The 18,883-nt window shown below is 40.4% G+C and overlaps 1 protein-coding gene across 2 annotated transcripts in view; it reads left to right on the top strand.

Annotated features, from left to right (window-relative positions):
• Positions 1 to 18,883, top strand: part of ECE2 (endothelin converting enzyme 2) — a 117,679-nt gene that overhangs the window by 35,825 nt on the left and 62,971 nt on the right. For both annotated transcript variants that reach the window (XM_073675335.1, XM_073675333.1), the window contains one exon: positions 3,137 to 3,281. In XM_073675335.1, coding sequence (XP_073531436.1) covers positions 3,137 to 3,281 — 145 coding nt within the window. The remainder of the gene's footprint in view (positions 1 to 3,136; positions 3,282 to 18,883) is intronic.

Genomic DNA, 18,883 nt, shown 5'->3' with positions numbered 1-18,883 from the left:
GCCTCAATTATAACAATTATGTAATATTTTCTACTTAAAAATCTGAGTGAACAGAATATCCAGTCCACACATGACCCACATCCAGAGCTGCATGTAAAACTTTTCTGGCTCCCATGCATACTGGAACCTTAGGGGTGTGTCTGACAGCACAGTGCCGACAGATGCCAGACATTTACCTGGAAAAGTGAGAATGAAATGATCTGTAGAGACAGGTAATCCACAATTACATGGCCAGGCTCAAATCAATGCATTGTTAAATAGAAAAGATAAAAGCCAGAGAATCCAGTCTAATGCTTTTTGGCTTCCGTGAAATAGAGGCATAGAGGGATATGATTAGATTAAACTCATTGAACCACATTTAAGACCTTGACGGTATTGTCACGTGCTTCGTGGGTGGGATGAAGCCAACGCAATTTGCAAGAGCAATCTATTTGTAACATTTTAAACTGTAAGATGACATTTAGCAGCAAGGCTCTGCTTTTAGTAGCAGCATGAACGTTTTTACAGTTGTCAAGTAATATCTTTCCAAAATGAATTATAGTATGCTGAATGTGATGTTTATTCCATTCACCGAGAAGTTATCAATCAATGTTAAAGGAATTAAAATTCTTCTTTAATATGCATAATTATGCTAAACTGAAAGTACAGGCTAGTTAAATCATCTGTACTTTGTGTCACTCAATTTAGAAAAACCACTTCAATTTCCATAATTGGCTGCCTATCTTATATGTAGACTTATAGCTTCAATGGAATTTGTGATTACAACTTTCTTCATCATTACAGTGGTGTAGATCCAATCACCTGGTTCTTACCTTTTTATACTTCCCAGTTGTTCTAATGGCAAATTGTATTCGGTTCATAATAAGTACAATTTATATCAGGAATTGGAGCACAATGCGTGTTCTCTTCAGCCACAACTAAGATTCTTAAAAAAGAAAACGTTAACGTTTTAAATTTTGATTTTTAATACCAAAGACTGCATTTTCCCCATATCTGTACATTACTTACAATATCTGCCCCCCACCCCTTTTTTCCAGTAGTAATTGCCAATAATTCCCAATACTTATAGTAGTACCTTAGGGTTCGTTTACACAGACCGACCAGCAGCAAGATACAACTCTTGTAAACTTTTACCAATCGGCAGTCGTTTGCGTAAGCGATGTGCACGCAGTGATCTGTCGTAGATCGCTCAGTGTGTATAGGCCGCCATTGCACTTGGCAGTGCGAGTTCTGTTTGCACAGGGTGATGCACCGCCAGGAACAATGATCTTTTATGCTGCATAGAAGATCATTTCACCCAATGAACCAGCGTTTCACTTGTTCATCGGGTGATCGTCAGCCTGTTTACACGGCAAAATAATTGTGAAATCAGAGTTGTTAACAATGCTCATTCATGATTATCTTGCAATGTAAATGCCCTTAGTCCTAGCAGTCACAGCGAGGTCTCCTGTCTTCCTCTGGGAAGCACAGCAGTGCTATTAATCTTCTAGTTACTAAATAATAACTTTATATTATAATTATGTGAAAATATAAAGTGAATGGCTATTTTGAAACACCACTGTATGGTTTACATATCAAAATAATTTACATAAAGAGTATGTTTGTACATATGTTACATTATTTTTTATCTACTGATCTGCATTGCAACTTGAATTCTGTCTTTCAGCTGTAACCTTAAAGAGGTTGCCATTACTTATACATTGATGCCCTATCCGTAGTATAGAGCATCAATGTCTGATCAGCCAGGGTCTGGCACCCGCCACCCCCGCCGATCAGCTGTTATCGGTGTCGGTTGCCCCCGGCCAGAAGTACTTACTTGCTGAGTTTGGCCGTCTACTTGTAGTGTCCGCCGCGGGGTATTACACATCCGCCTCCTATTCAATTCAATGGGAGGCGGATGTGTAGTACCCCGCAGCGGCCACTACAACTAGACGGCCTATCCTATGGTAGTAGTGGACAACTTCTTTAAGGTCAGATGCAGACCACTATAATAAAAATCATCGTTGTGCACAGGTACACTGATTATTATGGGATCAGTGTGCTTTCCATTGGGCTCGCAGACAGCACACTGACCCAAAATACGGCCATTTGAACCGGGCTTAATTCTGTAGTAGTTGAATCGATTGTCAGTATTTCCTGCTGGTTCAATGAGAGGATTAGTAGGAAGCACTAACTAACTTAAAGGGAACAACCCCATCTGAATCCATATGTCTCCACCTTGTAAAGTAACAACACTTATACTCACCTTCGGTGTTAGCACCATTCCAGCGGTGTCGGCACTGTCTCTCCTGGGCGTGGCATTATGTCACACTATCCCTGCGGCCAAGCAGCGCTGGCTTCACGCTTCTCTCATTTGGACAAATCGCCTACATCCGGAGGAAGAGAGAGCTGCTGCTTTCTCATTTCACCTGGATGTGTGTGATACGTCCGTGACGGAGAGAGTGAAGCCAGTAGTGGATGACCCCATTGATGCATTTTGTGTACAATATTCTCTGTTAGAATCTACCTAGCAATGAGTTTGTCCACTTTTTCAATCTATGCTATGAACCTGGAAGAGAGAAAGCACAGATGCAATAAAAATGTGTTAATAAAGTTCCTCAATCCCACAGTAGTTTATATCTGTGTATAAACCATAATATGGAACTAAATGCAGACATATTCTTTCCACGTCAAGTGGGTATTTTTTAAAGGAACATCAATAACAAATCATCAAGTGTCCAACTCCCAGCACCCCACAGATCAGCTGACCGAAGTGGTCATGGTGCTCCACCTAGTGCCACCTGCCCTTTATTGTACTTTTCATAGTGACTGTGCCTGGTATCACAGCTCACTGCAACTCAGTCCCATATAACATAGTGGAACTAAGCTACAGTGTCAGGATTAGCCACTCTCATATTGCCTGGCAAGCAATGAAGGGGCTATGTGCCACAGCTCACTATAGTTAGTTATAGATCCCCGATGACCTTTACTAGAGATAAACTGCCAATATTTTAGTCTTGAAAAATGAATGAATCCTTCAAATAATTTACTGATAAATTATCTTTGAAATAATGTTTTTTAATCAATGTATTGGTTTAATTTGCCAATAGAAAAATAATTTGGCAAATATTCACAAATGTCATGCATCTTTTTTCAGGTTGGTTTTCGGAAAGGAAGAGGGCACGTCTTTAGTTTCCTTGGAGGTAGATCTCAGCTTGAAGTCTTTCTGGGAGCCCTAAGTGCAGTTCTAGGATTGTTACTCATTGGAAGTCTAATTGCGTTAGGAGTTCAGCAAGTCTCAGGTACCAATACAATACTAGTTCTTCCAACTTTCATCTAGCCTCAGCAATAACTCCCCTTGAATTTTGTATATTAATGCTGGATTATGTGCACTATTACTAATACATGTCATACTAAAGTCTCATAAGCTAAATACAGAACTAGTAATTGGTAACAAAAAAAATCACTTAATCATAGGTTAGCATATTCTTTGTACAGACTGCTTGCAATTCTCACTTTGGGTAAGATATTTAAGTTATTTTAGTTAAACTACCTGCCTGAAATAGGGCCCCTATCCCTAATCTTGTAGTTCCATCTCGTAAGTGGGGGGGGCAAACATTTTCCACTTCACCAAGTACATTTTTATTAACCAACTAGATTCCACTTTCATTTTTCTACTTTAGTTGTGCAGTCTGCAAAACACTCCATTGTTACCCAAGTCTGTGGAAACTATTCTGTTCCCAGAACCAAGTTTTTGTGTCAAATGAGGCCTCAGCAGGGTGGTAATTGGGACAGGAATGTTCGTGCTAAATTTCAAACAAATCACTTGCCTTTTGTCTTACTGAAAGTAGGGATAGATAGAAAGAAAAAAAGGAGAGAGAGAGACATTTAGATAATTCATAGATAAATAATAGATAGATAGATATGAGAGAGTTATGTAGATAGATGTGAGAGATAGATAGACATACAGACAGACATATAGTGGCTGATACATCAATGTCCAGAAATCTTTGCAAATTTCTGCCTTTTCCTGCCCGTTCCAGCCAGCTCTGCCAAAACGAGAGGAGCCAGGGCGAGAAGGGGGCGTGACAACATCAGGCGGTTTAATTCATTACCAGACATGGGGTACCTTATCCCCTTGACGACCAACTATCCATATGTCCAGGTCGGTAGGAACTTACCGACCTTGGACGTATGGTTATGTCCAGGCGATTTTGCACGCACACAGGCTATGCGCACGTGATTGCCGCTGGGTGTCGTCTGATTCTGACAGCTGACACCCGGCACTCAATGCCAAGACCAGTGCCGCACCGCTCCCGGCACTTTAACCCCCTAAATGCTGCGATCGAAATCGAACACAGAATTTAGAGAGCCAGGCTGAGGGAGGAAGTCCCTCTGCCTTTGGATCGGCGCCCCTGCGATGTCATCGCGAGGGCGCCCATCGTTGCTGCGGTGACTCGATGTCATCATGACATCCAGGTCACCAGAGCTAGCAAAGTTGCTAGATCATGCTCATTGGATGATCTAACAAGTTTGTTTGTCAGTGCAGCTCTGACAGTTTGTAGCGTATAGGAATGCTTCTGCATTCTTATACTATACAAGCGATCAGCCTGAAAAAGAAAAATTGTAAAAGCGAAAAATTGTAAAAAAAATAAAAAAATAAATAAATAATAAAAAATAAAAAGAAAATCTAAATATATTGTACCCATAAATAAATATTTGTATAAAAAAAAATATGGCGATGCAAAAACTAGTTTTTGCAATAAAAGGCTTCTTTTAGTGTGTGACAGCTGCCAAACATAAAAACCCCAAAATATATCTGGTATCGCTGTAATCGCAGTAAAATTGTCTAATCGCTTATACCATGCTAGGAATAGCATAAAAAATAATTAAAACCAATTCTTTACCTTTTGTTGATTTGTTCATTCTGCCTCTCAAAAGATCGCAGTAACGATCGGCTCACATTTATCCTGCCCCCTACACTGAGCACTTTCACCAGGGTTTCCGTGTAAATCTCTGAAATACGTGATTCAGATGGAACCCCCAGCGGAAGATTCCCTATAATGAGGCAGATGGAGGCACGGTGGATGCCGTCTGGCCTGTGATCTGGCGGTGTCCGTCTTTTTAGGCGTGCATAAAAATGCCGTCATCCACAGTTTTGTGCACCTCTCAAAAAAAGGACACTGCTGAACAGAGGCCAGACAGAGTCCAGAGTAACTCTGCTGCCTCAGTATGAATAAATCCCTCTGAGGTTTCATCTGAATCACGTCACTCGGAGATTTAGGGTTCGCTTGCCCTTGTGATGTAATCTGACGAGTACAATCCGATGTTACCCTATGGTGCAGATCACATCTGCGATTATTTTCTCATACCGATTCGGCATGCGAAAACAATCGCAGCATGCTGCGATTGCATCCGCAAATCAGATCGTACACACCCTTATAAGTCTATTAGTGCGTGTGAAACATTGCACTGCACTTAGATATCACCTGAGTGCAGTGCGATTCCCGTCGACACAAGCAACAGAGGAGATTGAGAAATTAATTGCGCAGCAGAGCAGGAGCCGAGTGTCATTAGCATATCGCATCGAATGTGATATGCTAATTTAACTGCGGCCTTAGATGGAAAACCCCGATATAAGTGCTCATAAATAAATGTGATCCCAAACGTTATGTAAAATTTGTCCAAACAAAAGCTTCAAATCAATCCACAAAAAAGCAAGCCCCACTCAGGTCCGTCATCTGTCAATGGAAACATAGGGGGCTTCCACGTTACTGGTAGTACAAAGGCTCTGGAAAAGCAAAGTGGCTTCTCACTCCCCAAAAAAATCCAACAAATTCTGCGCTCTCAAATCCAAATGCTGCCCCTCCCTTCCGAGCCCCAGTGTGCCTAAATCGCAGTTAGCGTCCACATGTTTGGCATTTTTGTAGCGATGAGAGCCCGCCTACTTTACAGGTGGATGTCTCCAGAAGCATGAGCCGGGCATAACGTACTGGTCACTACAATGTACTGGTCACTACAATGTACTGGTTACTACAACAGCAGTTTGTAATTTTCACTCAGCAATATCCAGTGCTGCTTGTTTCTGGAGAACACCTATGGAGTCAAAATCGTCACTACACCTGTAGATAAATTACCAAAGGGGTATAATTATTAAAATGGGGTCACTTGAGGGGGCATTCTGCTTTTCTAGCACTTAAGGGCTCTGTATATGGAGTCTGCAAACTATTCTAGAAAAGTCTGCACTCCAGGAGGCAAATAGCGCTCTGTCCCTGCCAAGTCTCGCCGTGTGGCTAAGCAGTACTGTACAGCCACATATGGGGTATTGCCACGTTCAGCAGAAATTATGGGACAAATTTTGGTGGCATTTTTACCCAAAATGTTGGTGGTAAAAATTATTCTTCTCTGCCCAATGGTATAACATTTTGTGACCCACATGTAGTGCCAATATGATCACTGTACCCCTAGATGAATTTATTGAGAGGTGTAATTTGTAAATGGGGTCTCTTATGGGTGGTTCTGCTGTTCTGGCACATCAGGTGCTCTGCCCATGTGACATGGTACCCTGAAACCAGGCCAGCAAAATGTGGACTGCAGTATGGCGCTCCTTCTCTTCTGAGCTTTGCACTGTTCCTCAAAAGTAGTTTTCGACCACATGTGCGGTATTGGCGCACTCGAGAGAAATTACACAAAAAAATTGGGGTCCATTTTCTCCTGCTATCCTCATGAAAATGAAAAAATTGGGGCTAAAACAACTTTTTTGTGGGAAAAAATCTATTTTTTTCATTTTCACAGATCAACGTTGTAAAATTCTGTGAAGCACCTGTGGGTTCAAGGTGCTCATCACACATCTAGATAAATTCCTTGAGGGGTCTAGTTTCCAAAATGGGGTCACGTGTGGGGTTTTTCCACTGTTTAGGCACAATAGGGGCTCTCCAAACACGACATGACACCTGCAGAGCATTCCATCAAAGTCTGTATTGCAAAACGTCACTCCTTTTCTGAGCCCTCTGTGCGCCCAAACAGTAGTTTTCTCTTATGGCGCTTCTTCTCTTCTTTGCACTGTTCCTCAAAAGTAGTTTTCGACCACATATGCGGTATTGGCGTACTCAGGAAAAATTGCAGAACAAATTTTGGTGTCCATTTTCTCCCTGAAAATAAAAAATTTTGGGCTAAAAACATTTTTGTGGGAATTCTTTTTTATTTTCACAGCTCAATGTTATAAACTTTGGTAACTTTGGGGGTTCAAGGTGCTCACCACACATCTAGATAAGTTCCTTGAGGGGTCTAGTTTCCAATATGGTGTCACTTGTGGGGGTTTCCACTGTTTAGGCAAATCAGGGGCTCTGCAAGCACGACATGGCATCCACTAATTATTCCAGCAAATTATACATTCAAAAAGTCAAATGGCACTCCTTCTCTTCCGAGGCCTGCCATGTGCCCAAACAGTAGTTTTCCCTCACAAATGGGGTATTGGCGTACTCAGAAGAAATTGCACAACAAATTGTATGGTGCAACTTCTCCTGTTACGCTTGTGAAATTGCAAAATTTGGAGCTAAAAAACATTTCAGAAAAATGTGTTTTTTTTATTTTCACGGATCAACATTATAAACTTCTGTGACGCACCTGGGGGTTCAATGTGCTCACCACAAATGTAGATAAGTTCCCTGAGGGGTCTAGTTTCCAGAATAGTGTCATTTGTTGGGGTTTCCACTGTTTAGGCACATCAAGGGCTGTTCAAACGTGACATGGCGTCCGCTAATTATTCCAGCAAATTTTACATTCAAAAAGTCAAATGGCGCTCCTTCCCTTCCGAGCCCTGCCATGCGCCCAAACAGTGGTTTTCCCCCACATATGGGCTATTGGCTTGCTCAGGAGAAATTGCACAACAAATGTTGGGGCCAATTTTCTCCTGTTATCCTTGTGAAAGTAAAATAAAAAATGGGTCTAAAGTAACATTTTTTGTGAAAAAAAGTTAAATGTTTATCTTTTCCTTCCACATTCCATTAATTCCTGTGAAGCACCTGAAGGGTCAATAAACTTCTTGCATGTGGTTTTGAGCATTTTGAGGGGTGCAGTTTTTAGAATCAAATCACTTTTGGGTATTTTCTGTAATATAGGCCCCTCAAAGTCACTTCAAATGTGATGTGGTTCCTAAAAAATTAATATAAATTTTGTTGGAAAAATTAGAAATCGCTGGTCAACTTTTAACCCTTATAACTTCCTAACAAAAAAAATGATGTTTCAAAAATTGTGCTGGTGTAAAGTAGACATGTCGAAATTTTTATTCATAAACTATTTTGTGTGACATAACGCTCTGATTTAAGGGCATAAAAATTAAAAGTTTGAAAATTGCTACATTTTCCAAATTTTTCCCAAATTTCCATTTTTTTCACAAATAGACGCAAGTCATATCGAAGAAATTTCACCACTATTATTGAAGTACAATATGTCATGAAAAAACAATCTCAGAATCACTGGGATGCTTTGAAGCATTCCAGACTTATTACCTCATAAAGTGACAGTGGTCAGAATTGTAAAATTTGGCCTGTTCGTGAAGGTGCACACAGGCTTGGTGGGTGAAGGGGTTAAGCAACAAATGTTACTCCAGTCTCTGACCCACGCCACCCATTCACCTCTTAATGAATCACCCTCCTCTTACTCCACCACACCTCATTAAGACGGAATCTTGGCCGTATATTTCCCATCTGTAAGAATTATTATCATCACACTTATAGGGAAGATAAAAACTTTAATTTGCAGCAATAGTTATTGTCATAATTAAAATTTTACTGTTACAGTTTTCACTTCTGCCTAGTTGTAAACTTTAAAAGGGATTTCCCACTACTATTTGACACTCTTATATATGTCCTAACTCTTCATAATAATAGCTTTTTTAATATACTTTTATTAACTGCGCCTCTTCTATGAGAGAATCTCAGTGAGGGGCACATGTTCATTTGTTGGCATGCTGGCACTATTTCACGCTTCATTATGTTCAATCCAAGGGTCATCTATGCTCAAAATTTGGATGGAATGAGAGGAGCACGTTGTTCTGCTCCTGATGTGGATGGAGCTGCCTTGCAATGACTCATGCTCCAGACCACAGTCTTCAATATTCTCTTCGCTGATCCTGCTGATGATTCGAAGTGGCAGCTTCTTCAATTGACGCTGGCTGTGATGGGGCCGGCACCTGCACTTCAAGGCATTGGCAGGGTCAGTGCAGAGATCTGTGAAGTCTGTTATCTAAGCTTAACAATGCATGCACTGATTCTGCCATTGTTTTGGAGCACATGCACTGGCCACTTCAATAGACAAGCACTGCAATGTGCTTTCAACTAACCAGTGCATCACAGCACTTGTCAACTGAAGGGTCCAAAGCTCCAAAGAATTGGCAGGGTCAGTGCAGATGACAGTAAAGACAGTGGTCCGTGCTTAGACATCCTGTCAATCATTTCAAGGCAGCCCCGCCCCCATCAGGAGCAAAGCGATGTTCTCTTCTCATTCCATCCAAATCCTGTGCCCACAAGAGATGCAAATCAGATGTAACAGAGCAGTAAGTAGTGTCCGCATGTCAACAAAGGATCATGTTGCCCGAACCTAGATGCGCAGGTAATGAATATATCTTAAAAAATCTGATAAAATCTGCATACTGTCACGCTAAACAGCTAGTGAATGGACATGAGAAAAAAAACGGACGTACAATGGTAAATATATCAATAAAAATTGTTCAGCTAATGCATTAAAAAATCATGGTAATTCAAATGTACACACAAGTATTTGTGATCAATACTTCTCCATAAACAGAAGAAATAATTTGTGGTGTTTCTGCTAACACCGCAAGTCTGGTGTTTGGGCCATAGATCTTACATATAGAATAAAAATAATTCACCAATCTCTTTGTATTAAAAAGTGTCAGTTTATAATGCTACAAATAGTTACCAACGCAGACCTAGCATTTCAGCTAACAATCATGCATGTGAAACATAAAAAGGAGTAACAAAAAGAAGACCTACAGTTTGCTGATGTAGCGTCCTTGTTATAGTTCACTGGAGGATGGGGGTTATCTGTGTACCTCTGAATGCTCCTGTGTGTGTACTGGTGTCTGCTGTAGGGATCCTGTATCCAGAAGCAATTAGAAATGGGTGTTGTGCAGCAAGATGCGGTGGGTCAGTTCACTGGAAGATGGGGGCTATCCCTGTACCTCTGAGTGCTCCTCTGTGTACTGGTGGCCGCTGTAGGGATCCTGTATCCAGAAGATATTAGAAATGGACAAGGTGCAGCAAGATGCTGTGAGTCCTCTGGTAAGTCTAACAAGTCTATGTGACCAGGGCGCTCCGGCCGGTAGCGTCCCTGGTATCTGAGTGGGAGAATACTGGAGAAGCGTGTGACGTCACAGTAAGAAGCTACAAAACCTACGCGTTTCAAGGAAATCAGTATACCAAGATTTCCTCGAAACGTGTAGGTTGTGGACACCATGTCACAAAATGTTATTTCTTCTATTTATGGAGAGGTATTGATCATAATTACTTGTGTGTACATTTGAATTACCATGATATTTGAAGGGTTTATCTGAGCAAGTCTTACTGATATATTTATCATTCCACGTCCTTTTCTTTTCTTCTCCTGTCCATTCACTGGCTGTTTTGCGCTACAGTATCCAGTTTTTATCTGTTTACCCATCTCCACGGGTTTGCCACATAGGACCCATTTTTCTGTCAGCAGCTTTCAGCAGTACTTATCCCCTAGGACGCTAGTGTCTTTACTTTACTTATTTTACTTTTATCTTAGAAAATCTATTGTTATGAGGAATTTAGACATATGAAAAGGGGTCAGATAATAGTAGAAAACCCGTTTAATGAAAAATAAGGTCCAAAAGGGGCTCTAGAGACGTAGTTTCAATGTAAATGTTTATGATTGCTAATACACCTTTCAATTCCATATCTCTTGGTGAGAAAATCCTTCAAGCTGTTGGCCGAGCTTGTGGCTTACTGCCCAGAGTTTGGTCTGCAGTGATGCAGAGACTAGGATGCAAACTCTGCCAGATCCGCAGTAACATGGAAAAGATGTGTTTTTGGCTTGCATGAAACTAAAAATTGTAATACTAAAAATGGAAACACAGCCTATTTTACCAGGTTTTTCCCCAAATCATAATGTGGTGTTACTTTTCTGTACATACTGACATACTCAAGTGTGTCAATGCAACCTATTTTTAAATCTGCACTGATTTGTAGCTATTAACCCCCTAATGAGGATCCAACACCCTACCTCAATCCTACCGCCACCCCCACCCCCTGGACTGTCTTAACCTTCTGTTGCCACTGGATCCATCCTCCAATAATGATGTCGGTCGAGCATCCTAAGATGCACCCAGTGACCTTGTCTATTAAAACCTCTGATAGCAGGGTTGTGGCACAGCTCAGCTGTGCAGTTCCAAAGATCTCACTGGCACTAGCGGTTCATCAAAAACAGATACCTAGGACCCTGTCTAATAAAACATTCCCCAGGGATTCTCAGTTTCCTCATTGCCCTTACAGCTAGCTTGTACCACAACTAAACTATACTATGCTCACGTTTGCTATGCATGCATGCTCTAAAGATTCCCATGAACCACCAATGAAATGTGGAGTTTGCAAATAATAATGAATATTGATCAAATATTCGGTCACAATCACTACATTCTCTGGTCGCTTCATCCATATAAATAAAAATTAGACCATGTTTATTTATTTTACTCATATATATAACACCATTAATTTCACAGCGCTTTATAGACATCGTCATCACTGTTCCCATTGGGACTCATAAACTCAATTCCTCAATTCTCTATCAGTATGGTTTTTGGAGTGTGGGATAAAAGCGGAGAACCCAGGGGAAACCCATGCTAACACAGGGAGAACATACAAATTTCTCGCAGATGTTGTCCTTGGTGTGATTTGAACCCAGGACTCCAGCACTACAAGACTACTGTTCTAACCACTGAGCCATGTTGAGATATATTTCTATAAGGAGCATAGAGACGAGCAGATGGATGGGCCTCCAGCACCTAGGAGAAGCAGTGTGCTACTGGGAAATGTAATTCTAGTAGATTGGAACAGGACCACCCATTCAGCTCTGTGAATCTGGATGGATGGGGGGGGGGGGGGGCAGATAAAAAGAAAAAAGACACAAATAAATTTTATGTTGGGCTTTGTTGGTATATTAACAATAGTCATTCAGATAAAATTATTGCCATTATTGGAATAACTCTTTAAATACTGTATCTTTGCAATTCGCAAATTAACTTGTGCATTTGCATTGCCCGCGAGTGTATATTCTTACCTCTTATTTCATAAGTTTAAAGGGAATCTGTGGGTTCAACCCACCTAAGTCTCCTATATGGGCATGCAGATCATAGACGGTTGAATAAAATGACACCTTGATATTTGTGATGCGATGCCTTATGCAAAAGAAATCCATGTTTTTTTAATATGTAAATGAGCTGTTAAACTCTCTGGGCCGGACACTGATCTCCCTGAGAATCTGCCTCCAGAGCATATTTTAAATGAAAGGGGGTGTTACCAGTGTGAGATATGTAATGACTGACAGTCTGCTCTCCTGATCTCACTACCGAGCAGTGTGTGACTATAACTAACACAGTATAACAGAGCTGAGCTTTGTCTCATTACAAACACATCTGCAGTTGTAGCTCTCTTCTCCCCTTGCTGTCAGTTCAGCTGTACTGACCTCTTCCCACACTGTCTGCAGGTAGATGTAAGCTGAAGGAAGGATGGAGATGGAAGCTGAAGAATTGTTAGTTGTAATCAGGCACAGCTATGCAGCAGAGCTGATGATACTGTGAGAGGAGAGCTACAACTGCAGATGTGTTTGTAATGAAACAGACTTCAGTTCTGTTGCACTGTGTTAAAATTACACAGCTTTGCAGTGAAATCAGGAGAGCCGACAGTCAGTCATTACATGTCTCACACTGGTAACACCCCCTTTAATTTAAACCAAACTCTGGAGGTAGATTTTCCGGGAGATCTGTAACCGGCCCAAGTGTTAACAACTCATTTATATATTAAGGAAAACGTGGATTTCTCTGGAATAAGCATCTGTTTGCAAATATCAAGTTATTATTTTATTCAACTTTCTGTGACCTGCATGCCAATTTAGATGGCTTACAAAGGTTAACATGCATGGATGAAGCGTTTTTTACTTAAAGGAGTTTTCTCAAGATACAGCTTCCTGATTTGCACGGTTGCGCCACTTCTCTGAACTGTACACTCTTTCAAACTGCTAAAAAAGGCAGCTTTGCATCTGCCGCATGGGAAACAAGGAGGGGGACTGAAGCTGGTTGGATTCAGGGATCCGGTCAGCTTCAGAGCAGTGCACACCACAAGTTCTGTGCCTTGATAATTTGCCAGGCTGAAACTGCCGGGTGGCCAGTAACCTAGGCATCAAAAAATGTAACAAATAAAAAATTGTTAATTTTTTTTTTTTTAAAACTCCCTCCTTACTTTCAATTTTACCCATTTAGGAACAACCTCTTTAAGCTTCTGAATTGTACCCCTTTTCCTTGATATGCAAATATCCATATTCATTGTAGAGAGTATCAATAATAGGCTAGGGTCACACAACTGTTTTTCTCTCCTCCGAGAAAATCAGCCGGATTATGCTAATCATACCGATTTTCTCGGATGTGGAGAACTAAAAAACATGTTTCCATCTTCTCTATTCAGTCTGTCTGTGAAAATCGGACCACTCTCTGATGTCATTTGAGTGCTGTCCGATATTTTCCACAGATGAATAGACATGAATGGGTGAGTGCCATCCGCTTATCGGAGGGAAAACTTGCATGCTGCAATTTGTTTTCATCGGACAACTCGGTCCGAGGAAAATATCGGACATGTGCACTGCCTCATTGAATAACATTGGTCCAAGAGCAAGACAATGTTTTGACGGATCGCACTTGGACCAAAACTACGGTCATCTGCACGAGCCCTTAGGGAAGGTTCAGCAATGTACTAAAAAATCCATGGGTGTCAGAAGGCTAATGGTCCTTCTGGCTTTGATCAAAGAAAAAATCGATGGGCAGTTAGCTGTAAAGGGCTATATGACAACTGGCTAGGGTTATAATTATGGGGCTGTAGTGTTGTTAGATGTTGCCTGTTTTATCATTATCCATGCTGGTTCTGATTTTTAGATTTACAGTAAGGAAAATAAGTACCGTATTTGATACACTGCTGATTTTGCAAGTTTTCCCACCTACAGAGAATCTGTAATTTTTTTTCATACGTACACTTCAACTGTGAGAGACAGAATCTAAAAAAGAAATACAGAAAATCACATTGTATAATTTTTACATAATTCATTTGCATTTTATTTCATGAAATAAGTATTTGATACAATAGAAAAACACAACTTAATATTTGGTACAGAAACCTTTGTTTGCAATTACAGAGGTCACACGTTTCCTGTAGTTCTTGACTAAGTTTGCATACATTGCAGCAGCGATTTTGGCCCGCTCCTACATACAGATCTTCTACAGATCTTTCAGGTTTTGGGGCTGTCGCTGGGCAACATTGAGTTTCAGCTCCCTCCAAAGATTTTCTATTGGATTCAGGTCTGGAGACTGGCGAGGCCTCTGCGGGACCTTGAAATGCTTCTTATGGAGCCACTCCTTAGTTGCCCTGGCTGTGTGTTTCGGGTCATTGTCATGCTGAAAGACCCAGCTACGATCAATCTTCAATGCTCTTACTGAGGGAAGGAGGTTGTTGGCCAAAACCTTGCGATTCATGACTCCATCCTCCCTTCAATACAGTGCAGTCATCCAAATTATGATGTTTCCCCCACCATGCTTCACAGTTGGGATGGTGTTCTTGGGGTTGTACTCATCCTTCTTCATCCTCCAAACACGACGAGTGGAGTTGATACCAAAAAGTTCTGTTTTGGTCTCATCTGACCAAATTACCTTCTCCATTGCCTCCTCTGAATCATCCAGATTGTTATTGGCGAACTTCAAACGGGCCTGGACATGTGCTGGTGTGAGCAGGGGGACCTTGCATGCCCTGCAGGATTTTAATCCATGGCGGCGTAGTGTGTTACTAACGGTAATGTTTGAGATTGTGGTCCCAGCTCTCTTCAGGTCATTGACCAGGTCCTCCAGTGTAGTTCTGGACTGATTCCTTACCTTTCTTAGAATAATCCTTACCCCATGAGGCAAGATCTTGCATGGAGTCCCAGACCGAGGAAGATTGACAGTCATCTTGTGTTTCTTCCATTTTATAATAATTGTGCCAACAGTTGTTGCCTTCTCACCAAGCTCCTTTGCCTAATGTCCTGTAGCCCAGCCTTTTGCAGGTCTACAATTTTGTCCCTGGTGTCCTTAGACAGCTCTTTGGTTTTGGCCATGGTGGAGAGGTTCGAGTGTGATTGACTGAATGTGTGGACAGGTGTCTTTTATACAGGTAACGAGTTCAAACAGGTGCAATTAATTCAGGTAATGAGTGCAGAGTAAGAGGGCTTTTAAAGGAAAAACTAACAGGTTGTGAGAATTCTTGCTGGTTGTAGGTGATCAAATACTTATTTCATGCAATAAAATGCAATTTATTTAAAAATCATAAAATGTGATTTTATGTTTTTTTATTTTTAGATTCTGTCTCTCACAGTTGAAGTGTACCTACAATAAAAATTACAGACCTCTCCATACTTTGTAGGTGGGAAAACTTGAAAAATTGGCAGTTTATCAAATACTTATTTTTCCCATTGTACATCTAAAAATCAGTGCCAGCATGGATAATGATAAAACGGGCAACATCTAACAATACTATAGTCCCATAATTATAACCCTAGCCAGCTGTCATATAGCCCTTTACAGATAATTGGCCACCGATTTTCTCTATGATCATAGCCAGAAGGACCAGTAGCCTTCAGACACCCATGGATTTTGGGTGGAAAATGGGGGGAAAAAATGTTTTCCCTCCTTAGCTAATATCGTCATGGCGGTCTGGGAAGAAAAAAGTTTGTTTTCGGATAACAACACCTTTAAATCAGACATTAAATGGTTTGGGCGTTATATAGATGACCTCTTACTCATTTGGTCAGGTATACAAGAGCAGGTCAACTTGTTTGTGGATTACATTAATAACAACCCGTATAATTTGAAATTTACACGTCTTCAATACAGTTTCAATCCATTTCTTGGATATCACATTCATGGGGGATCCGTATCACCATAAAATTATTTCCATAATGTATCGCAAACCCACAGAACTCTATACTACAGGCTAAATCCTGTCACCCTCCACATATTATCAAAAACATTCGCCGGGGGGAGTTTATCAGAATTAGGAGAAATTGCACACATTCTAAGTTCTTTAATCAGAAAACTAAAAAAGCATTCTCTAGATTAAAAAACCGCAGTTACAAAGAAACGCATTTAAATCATGCTTTTCACACTGTGTCAAGAATTGATAGACAGGCTTTACTGGATAGGACACGAATGTACACTATATAAAACTGAAACACGCAATCTGAATGCTCATAATCCTAATAGACATACAGATGCCAAAAAAGTGCAAAAGAGAAACATCATAATTCTAATTCCATTACCTTTGCGAAATAATTTAGTAGTCAATATTATGACATTTTTTAAGGAAGAAGACATGAGTTTAACAGTATAAAGAACATGATTTTATTACATACAGTTATATGAAAAAGTTTGAGCACCCCTATTAATCTTAAGCTTAATGTTTTCTTAAAATTAGTGTTTTTGCAACAGCTATTTCAGTTTGATATATGTAATAACTGTTGGACACAGTAATGTTTCTGCCTTGAAATGAGGTTTATTGTACTAACAGAACATGTGCAATCTGCATTCAAACAAAATTTGACAGGTGCATAAGTATGGGCACCCTTATCATTTTCTTGTTTTAAATACTCCTACCTACTTTTTACTGACTTACTAAAGCACTTTTTTTGGTTTTGTAACCTCATTGAGCTTTGAACTTCATAGCCAGGTGTATGCAATCATGAGAAAAGCTACTTAAAGTGGCCACTTGCAAGTTGTTCTCCTGTTTGAATCTCCTCTGAAGAGTGGCATCATGGGCTCCTCAAAACAACTGTCAAATGATCTGAAAACAAAGATTATTCAACATAGTTGTTCAGGGGAAGGATACAAAAAGCTGTCTCAGAGATTTAACCTGTCAGTTTCCACTGTGAGGAACATAGTAAGGAAATGGAAGAACACAGGGACAGTTCTTGTTAAGGCCAGAAGTGGCAGGCCAAGAAAAACATCAGAAAGGCAGAGAAGAAGAATGGTGAGATCAGTCAAGGACAATCCTCAGACCACCTCCAGAGAGCTGCAGCATCAACTTGCTGCAGATGGTGTCACTGTGCATCGGTCAACTATACAACGCACTTTGCACAAGGAGAAGCTGTATGGGAGAGTGATGCGAAAGAAGCCGTTTCTGTAAGCACGCCACAAACAGAGTCGGCTGAGGTATGCAAAAGCACATTTGGAGAAGCCAATTTCTTTTTGGAAGAAGGTCCTGTGGACTGATGAAACCAAGATTGAGTTGTTTGGTCATACAAAAAGGCGTTATGCATGGCGTAAAAAAAACACAGCATTCCAAGAAAAACACTTGCTACCCACAGTAAAATTTGGTGGAGGTTCCATCATGCTTTGGGGCTGTGTGGCCAATGCCGGCACCGGGAATCTTGTTAAAGTTGAGGGACGCATGGATTCCACTCAGTATCAGCAGATTCTTGACAATAATGTTCAAGAATCAGTGATAAAGTTGAAGTTACGCAGGGGATGGATCTTTCAGCAAGACAATGATCCAAAACACCGCTCCAAATCTACTCAGGCATTCATGCAGAGGAACAATTACAATGTTCTGGAATGGCCATTCCAGTCCCCAGACCTGAATATCATTGAACATCCGTGGGATCATTTGAAGAGGGCTGTCCATGCTCGGCAACCATCAAACTTAACTGAACTGGAATTGTTTTGTAAAGAGGAATGGTCAAAAATACCTTCATCCAGGATCCAGGAACTCATTAAAAGAAACAGGAAGCGACTAGAGGCTGTTATTTTTGCAAAAGGAGGATCTTCTAAATATTAATGTCACTTTCTGGTGAGGTGCCCATACTTATGCACCTGTCAAATTTTGTTTGAATACAGATTGCACATTTTCTGTTAGCACAATAAACCTCATTTCAAGGCAGAAACATTACTGTGTCCAACAGTTGTTACATATATCAAACTGAAATAGCTGTTGCAATAACACCAATTTTAAGAAAACATTAAGCTTAAGATTAATAGGGGTGCCCAAACTTTTTCATATAACTGTAAGATAAGCAAACTATTGCATACAAAGTCATTTCATGTAAGTTCATTGTAACTTATATGAAATGACTTTGTATGCAATAGTTTGCTTATCTTATGTAATAAAATCATGTTCTTTATGCTGTTAAACTCATGTCTTCTCCTTCCTTAAAAAATACTTGGTATATGAGTAGGCAACAACCGGCCAAGGGTCTGGCACTCGTGACCAGACACCATGGACCGGTCAGCTTCATAAGGTGGGCCATCGTTTATTCAAATATTATGACATTGTATCAATTATTTGTTAATTTTAATTGATTTATTTTATTTTAGTCACTTATATAGCACCATTAATTCCACAGTACTTTACAAACATTATGGGCACTGTCCCCATTGCGGCTCACAATCTAAATTCCCTATCAGTATGTCTTTGCACAGACTAGACCTCATTTTACAATATACATGATTGTTTTGATATTCAATGTTTTTATCCCTCTTTGGGGTTTTGTTGTGCTTTTTTTTTAATTATGTTCTGGAAGTATCCTAGACTTGCAAGGGTTAATGCTAGCCCAAATTTCCTTACAAACTTCTGTA

The sequence above is a fragment of the Phyllobates terribilis genome, unplaced genomic scaffold (genome assembly GCF_046119375.1).
Source record: "Phyllobates terribilis strain yellow unplaced genomic scaffold, ASM4611937v1 Scaffold_3__8_contigs__length_932513732, whole genome shotgun sequence".
Classification (NCBI taxonomy): Eukaryota; Metazoa; Chordata; class Amphibia; order Anura; family Dendrobatidae; genus Phyllobates; species Phyllobates terribilis.
This window is presented reverse-complemented; position numbering and strand designations above follow the sequence as displayed.